Raw genomic sequence first — 18,061 nt, 5'->3', positions numbered from 1 at the left:
TGATATGCTCTCTGTCCATCTTGCACGGTAAGCAGAGACAGCTATAAAGCCGAGCTACACACTGCACACATTAGTGTCTATCCATCCCACATGTTTCCCATGGTTTAGGTCAAATATTAAATGAGTGGTCTCTACCCATCCCACATGCTTCCCACTATATATACAACATGTTTCAGCATATTGTGTATCACTCGAAAAACCTAATCTAAATTGGGCAAAAGCTGCCGTCACAAGATTTCAAGTGTCATAAGAACAAGTCACTTACAAAACTGAAGAACCAGATCCAGATACGCGCATTTAGCCTAAGTTCTTTATGTTGTTGTAAGTCTTTGTTCTGTTGTGCTAAAATTATAAACCTACTCTTCCCAAAAAGCAAGTTGTTATAGGTATTTCAAATTCTTAGCAGTTGTTAGGCAGTTTACCTTTCAATCTATTAAGTGGTACCCTTAGCTAAAGTTAGCTTAGGTGTATTAGTTGGGTTTGGCTAGAGGTATTCAACCTTAGTTTCCTTGGCTAGAGTTAGCCAAGTGGAGGTATTTTCAATCTGTGTATTGCAAAGGTTGAGGGACTATAGGAGTTAGTTCCTAGGTTTCCACCATTGTAAGGGTTGAGGGATTATGGGAGTTAGTTCCTAGCTTACGATAGTTTGTAATCTGAAGTTGCTCGTGTAGTGGAGTTGAAATCCTACTGGGGTAGGCCGTGATTTTTAATTCCTTAAGGTGGAGTTTTCTACGGTAAAAACATTGTCTTCTTTACTTACTGCATCGCATAAGGGAGTTGGTACACAACCAGGTCCCTCATACATTATTTGGTGAACGCATAGCCTGCAATATTTCCATATTTCATATGGATTTTGTTTTGCAATGGGGTACTCGATTGAGTATTCAATTAGCTATAAGTAAAGCTTCCCCCCACAAGTTCTACGGAACTTATCAATAAATCATTCATCATCTCCTTTAAAGTTCGATTCCTTCTTTCCGCAATCTCATTCTATTGTGGCTTGTATGGAGCATTTGTTTGATGAATGATGACATATTCCAAACACACTTCTTCAAAGTGAGATTCATACTCATCGCCCCTATCACTTCATATCATTTTGATCTTCTTGTCGAGTTGTGTTTCAACCTTATTTTTGTATTGCTTGAATGCATCTATTACTTCATCTTTACTATTAAGCAAGTAAACATAACAATATCTCGTACAATCATCTCAAAGTTATGAAATACTTCTTTCCACCGTGAGATGGTATTGACTTCATATCACAAATGTTCTTATGAATAAAGTCTAGATTAGTATTTCTTTCAGCAGAGGTGTAAGGATGCTTGGAATATTTAGACTCAACACAAATATGAAATTTTGATTTGTTGCATTCAAACTTAGGCAATACTTCCAAGTTGATCATTTTATGCAAAGTTTTATAATTAACATGTCCCAAACGTTCATGCCATAAAGAATCTGACTCAAGTAAGTAAGACGAAACTTCAACTTTATTATTATTGATAGCAATTACATCAAGTTTGAAAAGGCCCTCAGTAAGGTAACCTTTCCCCACCTACATATTGTTCTTACTTATAACAACTTTGTCGGATGCATAAACACACTTAAAATCGTTCTTCACTAGAAGTCTGGTAGAGACTAAGTTCTTCCTTATTTCTGGAATATGAAGAACATTCTTCAAAGTGAATGTCTTGCCCGAAGTCATTTTGAGAGTAATATTCCCAATGCCTTCAACCTTAGCTGTTGCGGAATTTCCCATAAAGATCGTCCCTTCGGGCCCTGCGAAAGCATATGAGATAAGCATTTCTTTGTTGGAGCAGACATGGCGTGTGGCACCAGAATCAATCCACCAATCTGTTGGATTTCCAACCAAACTGCATTCGGAGAACATTGCACACAATTCCTCCTCCTCTTCATTCTTCTTAACCATATTTGCTTGATTTTTCTTCTTTTGAAATCTCTCCACGAAGGAGGCAATTTCTCAATCATAGCAGCCACTTGAAACGCCTCATTAATAATCATACCTACAATATTAAACTTGTAAGTAATGGCATAATTAATAGTTGCAATAAAAGTATTAACACGAATTATACCTTCAGCAAGAAGATCATGGATAAGGACTTGAAGCTCTTGGACTTGGGTTCCGACATATTTATTGTCCATCATTTTATAGTCCAAAAATTTTGCAACTACAAAATTTTTCAAACACTCGTCTTCAGTTTTATACTTCTTCTCAAGAACATCCCATAACTATTTTGAAGTCTTTGCAGTACTGTAGACATTGTACAAATCATCCTCTAAACCACTAAGGATGTAGTTCTTGCACAAAAAGTCCGAATGCTTCCAAGCCTTGATAACAACGAAGCGCTCGTTGTTCGGTACTCCTTCTTCAAGAACTCGAGCATCTTCCCTTATGAACCTTTGCAAACTCGGGGTGAGCAATTAGAAAAACATCCTCTGTTGCCATCCTTTAAAATTAATTCTAGGAAATTTTTCGGGATTCTCCGATAGTTGCGGTGCCGGAGCAGAATGGCGTAACTAGCAACACTGCTCGTAGAGCCAATGACAGGGGTTGTTGTGCCAGTACTAGTAGCATTCACATTTTCAGTTTGGTCTCCCATTTTTGTTTGAAGAACACAAACAGGTTTAATAAATCGGTGAAGTTTTTATATCTTCAAACCGAATGCACAAACTTATATATACTCGATGAAGTTTCTATATCTTCTAATCGAGCAATCAAATGAGTAGAAAGTTACGAAGACTTTAATCTCAAATTGGAGTAGAAAATCCGAAGATTTGAGTCTCCAAAAAAGTAACTTTTTATTCCTGGAAAAGTAGGTTTTTCTATCTAAAAAAAGAGTACTTTTATTTCTAGAAAAAAAAAATACTTTTATATGTTAAAAAAGATGAGAACCAACGAAGATATTATTTGTTCAAAGCAAAACAGTTTACGAACTTCGGCAAAGTTTTGATATTCTTTAGACCGAATTTATTAACTCAATATGTTTTTATATTCTTTAAATCGAGTAGTAACTTAGGAGTAGAAATGAAGAATATATATATATATATATATATAAATCGAGTAGTAACTTAGGAGTAGAAATGAAGAATATATATATATATATATATATATATCCTTAAGATTGTTATCCAAACTGTGCTCAATACAATTAATGTTGTTAGTAAACAATGTCCAAACAAAAAAATAATATATCGAGAAAACAATGTCACACCCCAACCTGGGGGGGGGGGGACGGCACCCGGCACCCAAAGGGCGAGCGAACCAAGCCGTGATATCTAAACTCGTAACGTGAATCATAGGCCGACAAGGCCATTCGAATAACAATTGTAAGAAGTATATCATAACAACTCCGAAAAGTTAAAAGGCCCAACAACACATATATGCATAACTAGGGCCGACAAGGCCACAACCAAGAAAGACAACTAGTCGGAAAGGCCTACAAGGCCAAACACAATACCTCGTACACCGACCGATAGTCGCCAAGCCTCTAAGACCACTAATATGCATCACCATCGGGACAAAGAACGCTCCGACGTACCCATAGCCATATTTCCTCGTATATATATATATATGCATGCATCCTATTTAATGACTCTGACTAGCAACTCCAGAGAATGAAGTGTGAACATCCCTGCTGAACTTTGGTATCCTACTGAGAAAGGTACAACAATCCGTCTATCGTACCTGTGGGCATGATCACGAGCGCAAAAATGCGTCAAGACGAAATATGTACCTTAAAGATGTAAGGCGGAGATAAAATGAACATAAGCATAAGAGATACGTAAAACTTGGGAAAAGATGTAGAGACAACCCTGAATCTCTCGAACGAGGCCACCGAGGGCGACCATAATCATGACATAAATGTAAACGCATGCCCATAAAATCATTCCTCACCGCGAGGCATATATCATATCATATAACAATAATAAATCCCACGTAAGTAGCTCATCATCATAACAAAGATCTCTCGCCCAACTAATCGCCGGTAATGCACACTACGTGCAGCCTACCGGCCGCCTACAACACACGCTCAAGTAAAGAAAGAAACACATCTAGGTGCACATATAAGTGCCTACCCGACCGACTATAGCGCGGCTCGGTAATGAAAATAAATAAATAAATAAATAAATATATATATATATATATATATATATAAGTGCAATGCAAGACTGACCTCAGAAGAGTATAATAAAAAGAGTCGGAGTGACCTATCATCGTTAGCCTCCGACTATCGTTATTGTCGCTACGTTCTTTACCTTTTAATTCAAGAGACAACCACATGGAGAACATGTAAGATACTTGGTATGAGTTACACATGAAATAGAATTCAACTCATTCGGATGGTAGATGATCAATCCAAGTTTAGCAGAACATTCCAATTCGGTGGCCAAAAGAGATATGTAAGCATGAAAGGCGTTAGATGCAATCATATATGAAATAAAGATTAGTCCATCACAAGGAAGCGTATTCATCTCATGTTTAGTGGAAACTTATATCTATGGAAGGTCCGTCATCTTTAAGTGATGGACAAGAAAGATACAAGCGGGAATCCACTTTAATACAAGCTATTTCGGAGAAGAGGTAAGCTTAACCAATTCGGGATACGCCCGACTCAAGTTTTACGAAAACGTTTCAAACAAAATGACAAAAACACTATCCAAATTCACTGTGTCTTCTTAAGGAATTTAATCCCGTCAAGTACCCGATCCTCCCAGGATAAAACGGATAAACCTGTCAAAGGAGTAGCGGTACCTCAAACGCCTATGACTTTACGCAAACTCAAAGATGGCAACGAATCACACAAGACACTGACTCAGATTTTGTTTTGTAAGAGTATGTAGAATGTTGAGTATTTTCGAAACCTCCAGTATCCAGAAAAATGAGGTATTGCCTTTGTATTTATAGCCTGCGAAATAGCTGTTCAGAACAGGTACGGCGTCTGTTCGGAAATGCCATGCCTTTGAAATGGAAAAATAAATAAAATAAATTTGGTCTAAAAAGATTATCAATCAAATCCGAAGCTGAACCGAGTGATGATGATGGCACGAGGGGAGTCTCTCTTCTCAACTCGTTGAGAGCTAAAAAAAAGTGCTTTCATATAGAAGCACACAACTCTTTTTTTTCACCACCAATGTGGTACAAAGCTCCTTCTCGAAAAGAACTTGGAAAAGTGCCTTTCTTTTTTCCATTAAATGTCATGTTTCAATTTGTAGCTAAATTAACATTGTTGCTAGAGTATACTAAATAACGACAAACACCGAAATTTTGTTCTTTTCCACGAAGTATGAAAAGAAAAAAGTAAAAAACAGAAGCAGCAAATCTTTCATAATCGACAAAAGTTGGAGTTAGGTTTTAGAGAGTTGCTAAATTGCCACATCAATTTGACTCAAATTTGGCTACACTTATATAAAAATCACCATAACCTCTATTATACAATTTTAAATTAAGATAAACTTTGAGAAGAAAAGATAGAAATGACATTAAGTAAGCATAAATTATAAAATTTGACCTAAATAGTCATATGAATTTATCCCATTTGGGCCATTGTGGCCAAAAGACCTTATTGTAGCTTTTATTTTCTGAAAAAAAAAAAAAGGAAGGCTGAGGTGTCGACAGGGTCCTTTTTTAATAGTAATCCAAATAGATGCTTCTGTAGGTATATAATTGTATAAAGCCCATCGATGCTTCTGTAGGTATATAATTGTATAAAGCCCATAAAATGATGTTGTCATTCTCCATCTTCGCATTCTACTTATAGTTGTGGCCTTTTTCTTTGCCAACCCCACTCTGTCACTATGTAACATTACAAGATCATTGTTGTGTGAGTGGCTCCACGTCTATGTGTCTTGCTTTCTGATTTTCACATTTTTAGCCAAAACAAAAGTTCAAACCTTTGGGCTTAGGTACTCAACAACAAATAGGAAAAGGGAAAGAGTAGCGAGGTGGATGGTGGTGGTCACAGTCGCAAATCGCATTCGATATTTACATCAAATTCAGAAGGGGATCTAGAGTACAGTTTATTGGTTCACGTGAATCCAATAGCTTTTGTCCACAGTGTATGTATTAAGAAATTTACTAAATATTGATAAGTATTTGAGTGTGAACCCAAACAATATTGTATATTAACTTGAGGTCGTTATGAGAATGTAACGGATACACTTATCCGAGACTTGCCACTGATCAAATTATACTAACCGTGGTTAGATGATACAATGAGATACAAATGTATTGTAATTAACCAAAACTGATAAAAGTTAATGTGCAAATATATGACATGCATTTATTAATTTGATATAAACATTCACTGAAAGTAATATTTTTCCAATGGTAGGAGAGTATATGGTTTGTGGCTAGAATTATTTTGGGATAGTGCCTTCTTTTTTAGAAAGTAAGTCAAATGATAGATTTAACCGGTTGGGGACTACAGTGACTTTTAAAGAGACGTTTTGAAAAGAAACTTGAAATTTTAACTCGATTAGGAATAGCTTTTGAAATGATACATTATGGATACTATTTATATATTTTTAAAAGTATCTTTCTGAAGCAAAAAGAAGAAAAAAATTGAATAGAATAGCTTTCCTAAGAAACTGTAATTGTTGAATGTCACCACATATCCAAAACGGCCTAGATATCGTTTTTTTTTTTCTTTTTCAAAAAGCAGTATTTAGTGTTCATATTAGTACATGTGAACTATTTTGACTGTTTAGGTAATATCTTGTAAAATTATTTAATTAGCTTCACTAAATGGTCCATGATATTAACTCTGAAAGTAATTTTACTCGTGCCATTGCCAAACATTGGAGTTCTATTTGGTTGGATAATTGGATTGTGTAAATTGCTTTCTAATTATTTTGGCAGGTGATTATGAGATATTTGATTAAAAAAAATAATTTAATGACAAGTTGTGAAACTGAAAATTGATTTGTTTGCAAATTAATTAGGTAAATTTTAATCAAAACCAAACATAGCATCATCTAGGTAACTGGTGGAATGGCTGGAGGAAAGCTGATACAAAACTGAGTAGCATCTAATATGATCAGACTTCCTTTTTACAGCTGAAGCCAAAGTATTAATTGAAACAAAAAGTCGGGTATTCTTTGTCTAATAATAATCCGACTTTGCTGAAACAATCAAGGATGGAGTTTGTGGAATTGCAGCGTACATTTCCCATTTTACCTCAAACTAAACAAAGTTGGAATTGTACATAATAAACAGAGAATACATACTATAATGCCTTATTGGGTTTCTTAATTAACGCCTGATTCTCTTGTACACAGAATACGAAGAAATGCAGTCTTTCAGTGCAAAGTATATCGGTCCACCAAGAAACCTCACTTTCTTTCCCCCATGTGTCTCCCCTGCCTCCTATTGTAAACGGTTGTAGAAAGTTATTGGCGACGTACAAAGTTTGCTAGCAGTAACCATTCTTAAAGAAAGAATCGAAGTCCAGATCTTTCACCATCCTGTTCACGCAAATGTACAAAGAGATTAGGAAGCTTTCAATATTGGATTTCAGTCAAAAAAGGAAGCGTGTTCTAAGAAAGATTTTCGACCTTTTTTCTTTGTTATAAAGAATCAATAAATGGCAAATTACCTCAAGAATTCAACGAATGCACAGTCATAAAGATGGATAGTGCGATTGCATCTGTAAGCCCACAAAAACATGACCTGATGACAACAACACAGAGGATGCTCAATGGTGACACCATCATCCGAGTAAACGAAAATGTAACGCGTGTGTCATCCTATTCTCCTCTACGCTACCAGTTTGCCTAGAAAGATGACAATTATCCAAACGTAGAATCATAAGTTTTCAGGTCTCCAGTATCAAAATTAGCTCTGGTATAGAAGGCCGCTGATACCATGGCATAATTGTTAAGTAACTAAATCGAGTACGCTGAATTAGTAACATGATGCTCCAAAGTTGAAGCCACCAAAGAAAAACGCTAAAGAATTGATAGGTTGGGAATGTACAGCATATAAGATATACATGTAATACTCGCATGGTAGCAGCTATACCTCTGACCAGTGATAAAATCATTCTTCACAAATGCACTAGAGAGAATGGCCTGCAAAACGTGGCACCTGTTTATACATGCTTTTTAGGATCGTTTTTTTTTTCTTTCTCTGAGAGGAAGGCAATAACACAAGGAAAAGAAAATGATTAGTCAGAGAGAACTAGCGCCACAGCCGATGACATAGCGTAACAGCTTACAGTGTTACACAGGATAAATGTTGCTCAACACCCAAGAAAAATCAATAATATGTATAAGAACCTTGAAATGATTAGAACACCCCATGTTCCTAAATTGCACTTTGAAGAGAGAATTGACATCCCCCCTTGCTGATGAGTTGATTAATATCATGAAGATAGCTTGGCAATACCTATACTATTGTTGTAGAGGATGGTGCAGTTTCAACCTAGTCAGATCTGCTATCCAAGCATACAAAGGAATTAAATTCATAACACAAACCTCGGATTGAATCAGTAAAAGCAATGAGATGAAGGAAAATAATCTTTTCTGTAAGGAAGAAAGGAAGTAATCTTTTGGCATTGTTAGAAACCTGGACTACTATAACTTCAGGTTTCGCGCTTTGAAAGAAATAAATAAAGAGCCAAGTTTAGATCTCCAAACTTGACGTCTGTTTTTGCCTTGAACTTTGACATTAAATTGAAGAAACAATTAAATCAGGAAGTAGACAACTCAAACTATATTGAAATGCCCCTGCTCCTCCCTTCCTCTCCTTTACTCAGAAAGGAAGCAACAGACAGAAGTGCTTTGATAACATTTAGGGTGTGTTCGTATGAAGGAAAAATGTTTTCCAATTTTCTCTTGTTCGTTTGGTCAAAATTCTTGAAAAACATTTTCTTTAGGAAAACAAGTTCCTTAAAAATAGAGAAAATGACTTCCCTAATCAAACTAGGGAAAACAAGTTCACAAACGGCGTTTCACCAACCACCCTACCACCGCCAAACCCAACCCTAACCACGAAACCCCAACAACTCCCACAACCCCACGCACCTCCCGCACCCACCAACCCTCGACCACCCCCACCCCACCCCAACCCCTTCAAAAAATAATATTTTTTTCTTAAAAAGAAGTTTAAAAAAGTTTTTTTTGTTTGGTTTTTTATACCACCCACCCCCCACGACATCCCCCCTCCCCAGCAACCTGCCAATCCCTCCAATCAATTAATATTATAAAAATTTTGGTTTTCTACGACCCACAACCCCCCCCCCCCCTCTTACCCCTTACCCCCTCCCGAATTTTCCACTTTATATTTAATTTTACCTCTATAAAAAATTTATAAAAGTGAAAAGTTTGCGTGGTTAACTTTGGTGTGGGGTGGGTGGTGGGGGTGGGGATGGGTGATGGTGGACGAATAAGAAAAAATTTCTCAGTTTTTATAAAAGTAAAATAAAATATATAAAATAGAAAATTTGGGAGGGGGTGGGTGGATGCGAGGGTTGGATAGAGCGGTTGTGTGGGGTGGGGATGGGGTGGGTGGTGGTTTAAGGTAGGGGTGGGTGAAGATGGCGTTGGAGGAGGGTGGTTGGGTGGGGGTGGGTGGTGGGGGTGAGGTTGGTGTGGTATGGGGTTGTGGGGTTGGGGTGGGGTTGGTGGGGCTTGGATGGTATTTTCTGAAAAATATTTTCTACCAACCAACCGAACATGAGAAAATAAGAAAGAAATTCACTTATTTTTCACTACCCAACCGAACATGAGAAACTAAGTAGAAATTCACTTATTTTCCAAGAACACATTTTCCTCCATACCGAACACACCCTTAAGGGCTCTCTTTGTCCTACCCCATGTAACAATAGGACTTCCATGTGTTCCTCTTCTTCTTCCTAAAATCTATTCAAAGGATGTAAAGAGCAACCTTGTAACTGTGGTCTAGACAACCATTAAGTGCAAAAATAATAAAAAATATTTGATGAACGCTACTCCTCAAGCAAATTACGGATACCAAAGAACTGACTTATCATTTCCTTAGATGTTAAGGAAGAAAGAATAATGCATAATAATTGATTTGACTCATGATAAAGAATGTAAATTTCCTGTGAAAAAGAAGATCTCTCTTCTTCTTCATTCTCAAGAGGAATGCATCAACCAAACTGCCCCTCCATATAGATCGTCGTGGCATGAACTAATTTTTCCAGCATTCCTTTCAATTCTTTCGACCGATTTGGCAACTTTCAGCTATACAAAATTAGGTAAAAGCATTCTCCGAGGGCATGGAATGTCTTATTTTTTTGGTCAGAATATTAATAGTAATGTCTCTATTAGATTCTCTGGTTGGGGCTTTCTTGCTTCAGCATGTAAGGGAAATGCCCCGGGTACCGAAGTTAGTGGCTTTAGAGATAGGGGCGAGGGCGGCGGGACATAGACTTTGGATCTTAGCACCCAAAAAGTCTGTTTGTACAAATGATCTAGGCCTGCATTTGGAGTTCCCCTGGGGTTGGTAAGGCGAAATGAGGCCACCCTAGCCCTCATTTCTAAAGTAGAAAAAGAGATCTCCGCTGTCAAAAACATCATAATCAATTGACAAGTGACCCATTTTCCATGTGTCCTTAAGCCACAAAATAATCATGCAGACACAACCTAGATTAATCAAGGGGAAAAAAAAAATGTGTGATCCTACTTGGACGGCAACAGCAAATCCATCAGCAAGCAGAGAAGTTGCTAGCTAAACCTGCAAACCCACCTGAAAGGCATTCATGGATGTGATCCCAACCTCTCCACTAAGGCTGCGAATATGACAGAGAATATAGCAGTTATTAGCGTATAATAGAAGGAACCCAATCAAATAAAACCATCTACATTAATTCATACTCATTACAATTTCATTCAATTAACAATTAAGAAGTATCATAAAAAATAGAAAAAAGATTATTTAACCAGAACTCAGATGTAGGATACCTATCCAGAAGTTTTCGCAACTAGACTGCAGATTGGAAGTAACCTAGACAAGCTTACTTACAATTTGGAAGACGACAAACATTCAAGTCACAAATAATGGGGCTAACATGAAGCTGGATGCACAATAGAAGAGTACATTTGCAGGGGGGGATAAGCAAATCTAGAATATCATTCATTTGCAGTTTTTTGTGTGTGTGTTGGTGGGTGTGGGGGGTCCTCAGACGTTGGATGCACTATGGAAGAGTACATGACCCCTAGATTTTATGTAGGTGAATACCTAACACTCATGGTGTTCAAAACGGTCTATCAATGTACACCTTAACTATTTTTTGTGTTAATTACCCCCTAAGCTTGGCTATTTGATGGTATTGACCCTCCTGGGGACCTCACCCAAGGTGGTGACTGGTGAAGACATGCGGGTGTCACATAGCTTTCGTTGTCCACATGATATTTTAAAATTAAATATGTTTTTTACCTTTTAAAATTGACTAATATTCTGGATTGTCTCTTTTTTTTTTTGATTAAGCACCGGGTGTCCGAGTCTCTTTGAGCCCCGACTAATCCCGGGGGTGCACAGGCCCTCGGCAAGGAGTTTCCCGCAAGTGCACCACGGGTAATTCAGGGTTTCACCAGTCCGATGGCCCTCAGAAATTGTTTGCACCCAGCGGGTTTCGAACTTGAGACCTTGAAAGGGAGCACCCCAAGGCTCAAGTCAATTGCCACCAGGCCAACCCCTGAGGGTTATTCTGGATTGTCTCTTTCGGGCAAAATTTGTAAAAGACTTCGTTGGAACTCCATTATTTAGGGTAAAGTTCTTTTTTTTTATTTGGCTAAAAATAATGGATAGTTTCAGCCAAATATTTTATAAATTTGGCCTGAAAGGAAGAAATACACAGTTTGGACTTCCTTGTTTTGGCTTAAATGATAGAGTTCCAGCTAATGTTTTTACTGAATTGACCTGAAAAGAAAAGATACAATTGGAATAAATATAAATTGCATCTAAAGAATAAACAAAATAAATACACTGTTAGAACTCCATTATTTTGGGTTTTCTATTTGTCTAAAAATAATTGAGTTCCAGCCAAGTCTTACCGATTTGGTCCGAAAAAGAAAAATACACAGTTGGAATGAATAACCATTCTAGAGAAGAAATATAAAAGAAGCACACGGTTGAAACTCCATTTTTTGGCAATAAGAAAAAATTATTTGGCTTAGAATAATGGAGTTCTAGAAAATTTTCGCCTGAAAAAGAAAAAAGGCACAGTTGGAACAGATAACCATTGCATCTAAGAAGAAATACAAAGTTGGATAAACTATGTATTATATATTAGGAAGAAGCAACAAAACTACACAATTGGGAGAAATAAACCATTGTATTTGACTATGTGGCAATTAACAATGATATTACCAAACTTGAAAGCAGATTCTTTATTTTTCTTCACTAGCATGGACCTAAAAGAGAGTGTATTCGCTTCCAGGGGATAAAGGCTATCAATCAAATAGCCAAGTCTGGGGGAGTATTTAGGTATTCTGCCTTTTATGTAGCTGCATTACTTGGTCATTATATGTTAATTATTACATAGTTAAATAAGCAGCAGGAATAAAAGTATTTTGAGCTGATCACAAAGATGTAAGACCGAGTAAGGCAAAGTTTCTAGGCCCTACTTCAAAATTGAGTTTCATTTTCCAATACATTAACTGTAATATTTGGTATGAGTGAACATATTATAGATTCTAGAATGTAGAAGAATCTCGCCATACGGCACTCCTAGGTGCCATGGTGTCAATTCTTTTTGGGGGATAAGGAACCATCACATGAAGCAAAAATAACTTCAGGTACTTATGTAGCCAAAAATCATGTTGCATGCATATTACAGAGTAGTACTTAAAACTATTATTATAATCCTCTAAGGAAATATAGTTTTCTAGACTTTGTAAGAGAACATAGCATGACGATCCAAATCTTAAGAAACTGGGAATCTAATATCTCAACTAACTGCTTAATCAAAATTTGCAGCTATAGGTATGGCAACAATTAAACTTCTAAAAAGTGAAGCAGCTTTATAAAGCGAGCACATTATGAATGGATCTGATATTGAAAGTACCTCATCGAACATTGGTCGGTTATGCTTTAAAACTCCCCATAAGACCAGCAATTTTACTAGATCCTTACAGCGGTACATGCATGGGCAGACTGCCCAAGAATTGAAATTAAGTGGTGTTAGAAAGATAGTATCTCAACCATTCATTCCATGTCAATCAACTTATCATGGGGAAGTTAGAAGTTCAAATAGATTTCAGGAACTTGACTTTTTTGAAAGTTTAAAAAAATAGGTTAAACACTTCAATTTACTAGTTTCCATAATTCCAAGGTTACAAGAGAGAAATTTTTGACAGATTAGAAGCACTGACCTAAGTAGGTAATTAGCAAGCAACCCATTACAATTTTCCTAACATAACAATTAAGATTCAAGGACTATTTACTAGCAAATAAAACTTAAAAACAAGTTACATGGGACTACTCTAATGATGAGATATAAGCAATATCTTCTTTCTCTCTTTTTTTTTCAATAAAGAAGCAATCTATTCTTTCTCTCAGACAGAAAAGAAATATATTGAGTTCTTGACAATCAGTCAAGATAAACTCAGAAAGACAGTGCATCCTCCCTCCCTCCATGGGCAGACTGCTCAAGAACTGAAACTAAGTGGTGTTAGAAAAGACTTTTTCTCAACCATTTCATTGAAATCAACTTGTCACGGGGTTTAAATGATATGCAACTTAAACGAAGTCAGAAGTTCAACTAGATTTCCAGAAATTGACTTGTAAAAAATTTGACAAATAGGTTAAACACTTCAATTCTCGAGTTTCTAGAACTCCAAGGTGATAGGAAAGAGACTTGACAGATTAGAAGCACTGATCATAATTTTCCTAATAAACGAATTAGATATTCAAGGACTATTCATTACAAATTAAATGAGACTATTCTAATTATGAAGAAATCAGCAATATCTTTGTACAGAAATGAACCTTGGGCCTAGCTTCTCAATCAGTTACGGGAAGCCCCACCTGTAGAAACTATTTCCACAAATGTGCAAGAGACCAGATAAGTCATTCCAATATATGTATAGAGAAAAAAAAAACGAAGAAGATACTGGAACTAGAAGTTCCTCATCTCTTCGAACTTCAAGATTCCCATCATTTGTTTAAAAAAAAAAAAATTACATTGCATGGTACAAAACTTCACAAAAGTAATAAACCAAATTGGTTATAAAAAAAAATAAAAAATGAAGTAATAAACCAAATTACTTTTGTGAACCAAATTGGTTATTAAAAAAAAAAAAGTAATAAACCAAATTCCTCAAATAACACCAAGAAATCTAGCATCATTCTAGTGTTTTAAAGTAGCACAAGGTAACAGTACTAACAGTTCAGTCACCAATAGTCGCCACACGAGCATTTCCCATCCTCAAAGCGATGAAATCGATTGTTATCCCTCACTATAATTACTCTTTCGGTGCACTTCGAAATAATCTTTATTGCATTGTGACAATCGCCACATACACGCAAGTTTTTCATAACTCTAATAGGCCTTTCGGGTGGAAAGATGATAAGCGCAAAAGCAATGGCTAACCTTTCGCTGTGATACCTGATAGTCTCACTCTTTTCATGGCCAGCAACCTGTTGCAACACATAATTTGTGTCTGCAACATACCCAGCTTGCTCCATGTAATCACCTAATTCATCCAACTTTTCATATATCTCCTTAGACTTTGAGTGACACCTATCTCCAGCAGCAAATGTGTGTACTTTATTTCCTTCCTCAACCCAACTCAAACCAGTTTCCTTTTTCACACCTCTGTCTCTAAGCATTTTTCTAGCTTTGGCAGCCTCTTGATATCTACCAGCAGCAGCATATGCGTTGGACAGTAGAACGTGTACACCTGAGCTAACAGGACCTAACTCAAAGACCCTGTCGGCCACATAAGCTGCCAATTCAGTGTTCTTGTGGATTCTACAGCCAGTCAACAAAGCTCCCCAAACAGATTCTGTTGGTTGCATTGGCATCTTCTCAATAACTTGAACCGCCTCTTGTAATTTTCCAGCTCGGCCGAAACAGTCGACAAGGGAAGCATAATGTTGATCTCCAGGCTCAACTCCATTTTTCTTCATTAAATCAAAGTAAAATTTCCCTTCTGGAACCAGCCCAGCATGGCTACAAGCATATAGCACACATAAAAAGGTAATGAAATTCGGCTTCATTCCAACACTCTCCATTTCCTTAAACAACCCAAATACCTTTTTCGTGTGCCCGTGCTGAGCACAAGCGATCAACATCGCGTTCCACATCCCTAAATTCCCAACCGGAACCTCATCAAAAACACAATAAGCACCTTCAACAAGACCACACTTGGAGTACAAAGATATCAACGCACTCCCAATAAAACTCGATGAATCATAGCTAGTTTTCAAGCACAACCCGTGTATCTGCTTCCCTAATTCAAGCAACGTGGAATTCCCACACACACGAATCACACTCGAAAAGGTAAAGTCATTTACATCCAAACCTTCACTTAAAGCAAGTTTAAAAAGCCTCAAAGCTTCCTCATCCTCACCCATTTGAGCATAGCCGTATATCATTCCACTCCAAGTAACCACATTTCTGTCAGGCATTTCATCAAACACTTCACGAGCAATCTCAATCCTCTCACATTTCGCATACATATCCACCAAAGAACTCCCTACAAACACATCAAACTCAAACCCAATTTTCAAAGCAAACCCATGAATGGATTGCCCGATACGATAATCACCAAGAATCCCACACGCTTTGGTTGCACAAGGGAAAATATGATCATCAGGCCTAACCCCATTACGCAACATTTCGCGAAAATAACTTAAAGCAAGAACGGGTTGTTCATTTTGGGCAAGTGAAGAGATAAGTGAACTCCAAGTGGTTGACGACTTGAAAGGTGTTTCATGGAAGACTTGTGTGGAATGAAGTGGGAGTTGGAGTTTTGAGTAGAAGTTGATTAAGTGGTGTGAAACAAGTGGGATAATTTGAATGCCTGATTTGATGATATGAGCGTGTAAAGAGAGGCCTTTGGGTAAGGTTCTTGATTGGGTTAGGGATAAGAGATTGTTGCATATGGCTCTGAATTTGAGCTCGAAATTGTGGATGTTTTGTGTTTGTGGGTTTAGTGAGGGTTTTGGGAAATGGGAAGCTGTTTCTTGAACAAGTGGGTAGCTCATCACAATACAACAAGTAAATGCGCTTCTCTTGAGAGATTATTATAAATGAGAAATTTGAGTTGTATATGAAGAAGCTTCACATTACCAAAACAGAGGACAATGCTTTCATGCAGGTCTTCGTGAAGAGCCCGCAGGTTTTCTCGGATAATAAGCATTACATGATGACAAGTATTTTTAAGTATTGAAATTAATTAATAATTATATACTTGTGAATCGATTAGACTAGTCACAGAGTTCAAAAATATGAGAAAACTTTTAAATTTGTAGTGCTAAATGAGTATCATTGTATAAAGTAAATTATTTCTAAATATAAAAATAATTTTTTTTAAAACGGATTAATAAGAAAATAGATTAACATAATTGAAATAGAGGAAGCAAATAAATAATTACGCATTTGAATTAAAAATGCTTAAATTGATAATAGCCAAGTTGCACACACCAATGTGTCTCGACTCAAGACGATTTGTTGTTCAAAATAGCTAAAAAAGGGGCAATATACTACAGAAATTATTATTTAGAGATATCGCTCGGTCATCTAACTAATCCATTCTAACCTAATTAATAGTTTATTACCCATCTAGCCCAATATTCCCACTTAGCCTCCGCCATGGCCAGCTTTCGACGCAATACCACAAACTCGCCACGAGCTTCGTCCATCACCCCTCTCTCTCCGTTTTCGCTATCAAGCCATGAAAGTTCAAATTTGATCGGAAAGTTTCAACTCTGGAGGTTCGTATCTCCATTTCTGCTACCAAGCCATGAAAGTTCAAATCTGATCGCAAAATTTCAACTCTGACGGTTCGTATTTTGTTTATAAATTGTAATTTATAATATTTTGTTTCATATTTTGCACTGTAGTATATATATACACAAAATAGATACATTATTTATAAACTGTAATTTGAGTTGGTTTCATGTGTTTATACAAAGTATATATATTATATACATAACACATACATTATCTATATATCAATAATACAACGGACTATATCGGCTGCAAATTAGATGTGTGTAATATTGTGTTTGGGGCTGAGACTCTAAGCCCCACGCATGTTTCCTACTCAAATATAGCATACAATAGCCCAGATACAAATAATGGTGCAACCACAAATACATCAATAGCCGGTCAGTGATGAAGCTATTAAATCATTAAGAAAAAGATTCAATAAGCAAACCAATAGCAATAATCAAACGTTAACCAAAGCTTCAACTACAATATTTATGGATATCCCACACTCCTAGAACAAAGGAAACTAGCGACTCAATCTCGTGGCAAAAACACAAGTCATAACAATTATTCAACTACGAGAATAAAAGAAATAAATAAATAAACGGTATGAATCTCCGATCCATGGTGCTCTAAGCCTACTTACAATATTCTTTGGTCAAAATTCCTCTAAAAACGTGTTTGAGATGTATTTATACTATGGTAGAACGACCACGAACCAAAACCACTTTTATAACCAACCGAAATTTGGACCAATTCTAATTACCATGATGTTAAATCGTAGCCGCAAACTAACATTACACCAATTCTAATTACCAGGTGGCTTTCCAAAGAGATCCTTAGAGCCTGTTTGGAAAGTCACCTGAAATTAGATTTGTGTAATGGATGTAATTGCATAGTTTGACATGATTATCTGGCCAAGTAATTACTTGGTCAACATGAGATTGAGTTTATATGGAGGGGTGTAATTGCACTCTTCAATTTTCAGGGGAGGTGAAAATTGGTGGTAATTACACTGTGTAATTATAATTTTACTTTTTAATTTCCTTCCTTTTTGTATTATTTTAATTTCTTTTCTTTTTTTACTATTACTTTTTTTTTTTTAAATTATACTTTTTTAACATTATTGATCTTGCATT

At 36.6% G+C, this 18,061-nt stretch overlaps 1 protein-coding gene across 7 annotated transcripts; it reads right to left on the bottom strand.

Annotated features, from left to right (window-relative positions):
- Nucleotides 1-7,042: 7,042 nt before the first annotated feature.
- Nucleotides 7,043-16,371, bottom strand: LOC132051493 (putative pentatricopeptide repeat-containing protein At5g52630). Of its 7 annotated transcripts, XR_009413736.1 has the most exons (5): nucleotides 13,050-13,903; nucleotides 10,667-10,772; nucleotides 8,039-8,450; nucleotides 7,614-7,687; nucleotides 7,043-7,482 (listed from the first exon to the last, which is right to left on the bottom strand). XR_009413736.1 is itself a non-coding variant. In XM_059442594.1 (2 exons), the coding sequence occupies exon 1, from the start codon at nucleotides 16,193-16,195 to the stop codon at nucleotides 14,378-14,380; it is 1,818 nt and encodes a 605-aa protein (XP_059298577.1). In that variant the 5' UTR covers nucleotides 16,196-16,371; the 3' UTR covers nucleotides 9,987-10,772; nucleotides 14,371-14,377. The 7 variants fall into 7 exon arrangements, 1 of the variants encoding a protein (XP_059298577.1); XR_009413732.1 differs by lacking the exons at nucleotides 7,043-7,482; nucleotides 7,614-7,687; nucleotides 13,050-13,903 and adding exons at nucleotides 13,912-14,020; nucleotides 14,371-16,371 and having other exon boundaries at nucleotides 8,296-8,453; XR_009413731.1 differs by lacking the exons at nucleotides 7,043-7,482; nucleotides 7,614-7,687; nucleotides 13,050-13,903 and adding exons at nucleotides 13,912-14,020; nucleotides 14,371-16,371 and having other exon boundaries at nucleotides 8,296-8,450.
- Nucleotides 16,372-18,061: the final 1,690 nt, after the last annotated feature.

The sequence above is a fragment of the Lycium ferocissimum genome, chromosome 4 (genome assembly GCF_029784015.1).
Source record: "Lycium ferocissimum isolate CSIRO_LF1 chromosome 4, AGI_CSIRO_Lferr_CH_V1, whole genome shotgun sequence".
Taxonomy (NCBI): domain Eukaryota; kingdom Viridiplantae; phylum Streptophyta; class Magnoliopsida; order Solanales; family Solanaceae; genus Lycium; species Lycium ferocissimum.
The sequence above is the reverse complement of the archived record's forward strand: the minus strand, read 5'-3'. Positions and strand labels throughout refer to the sequence as shown.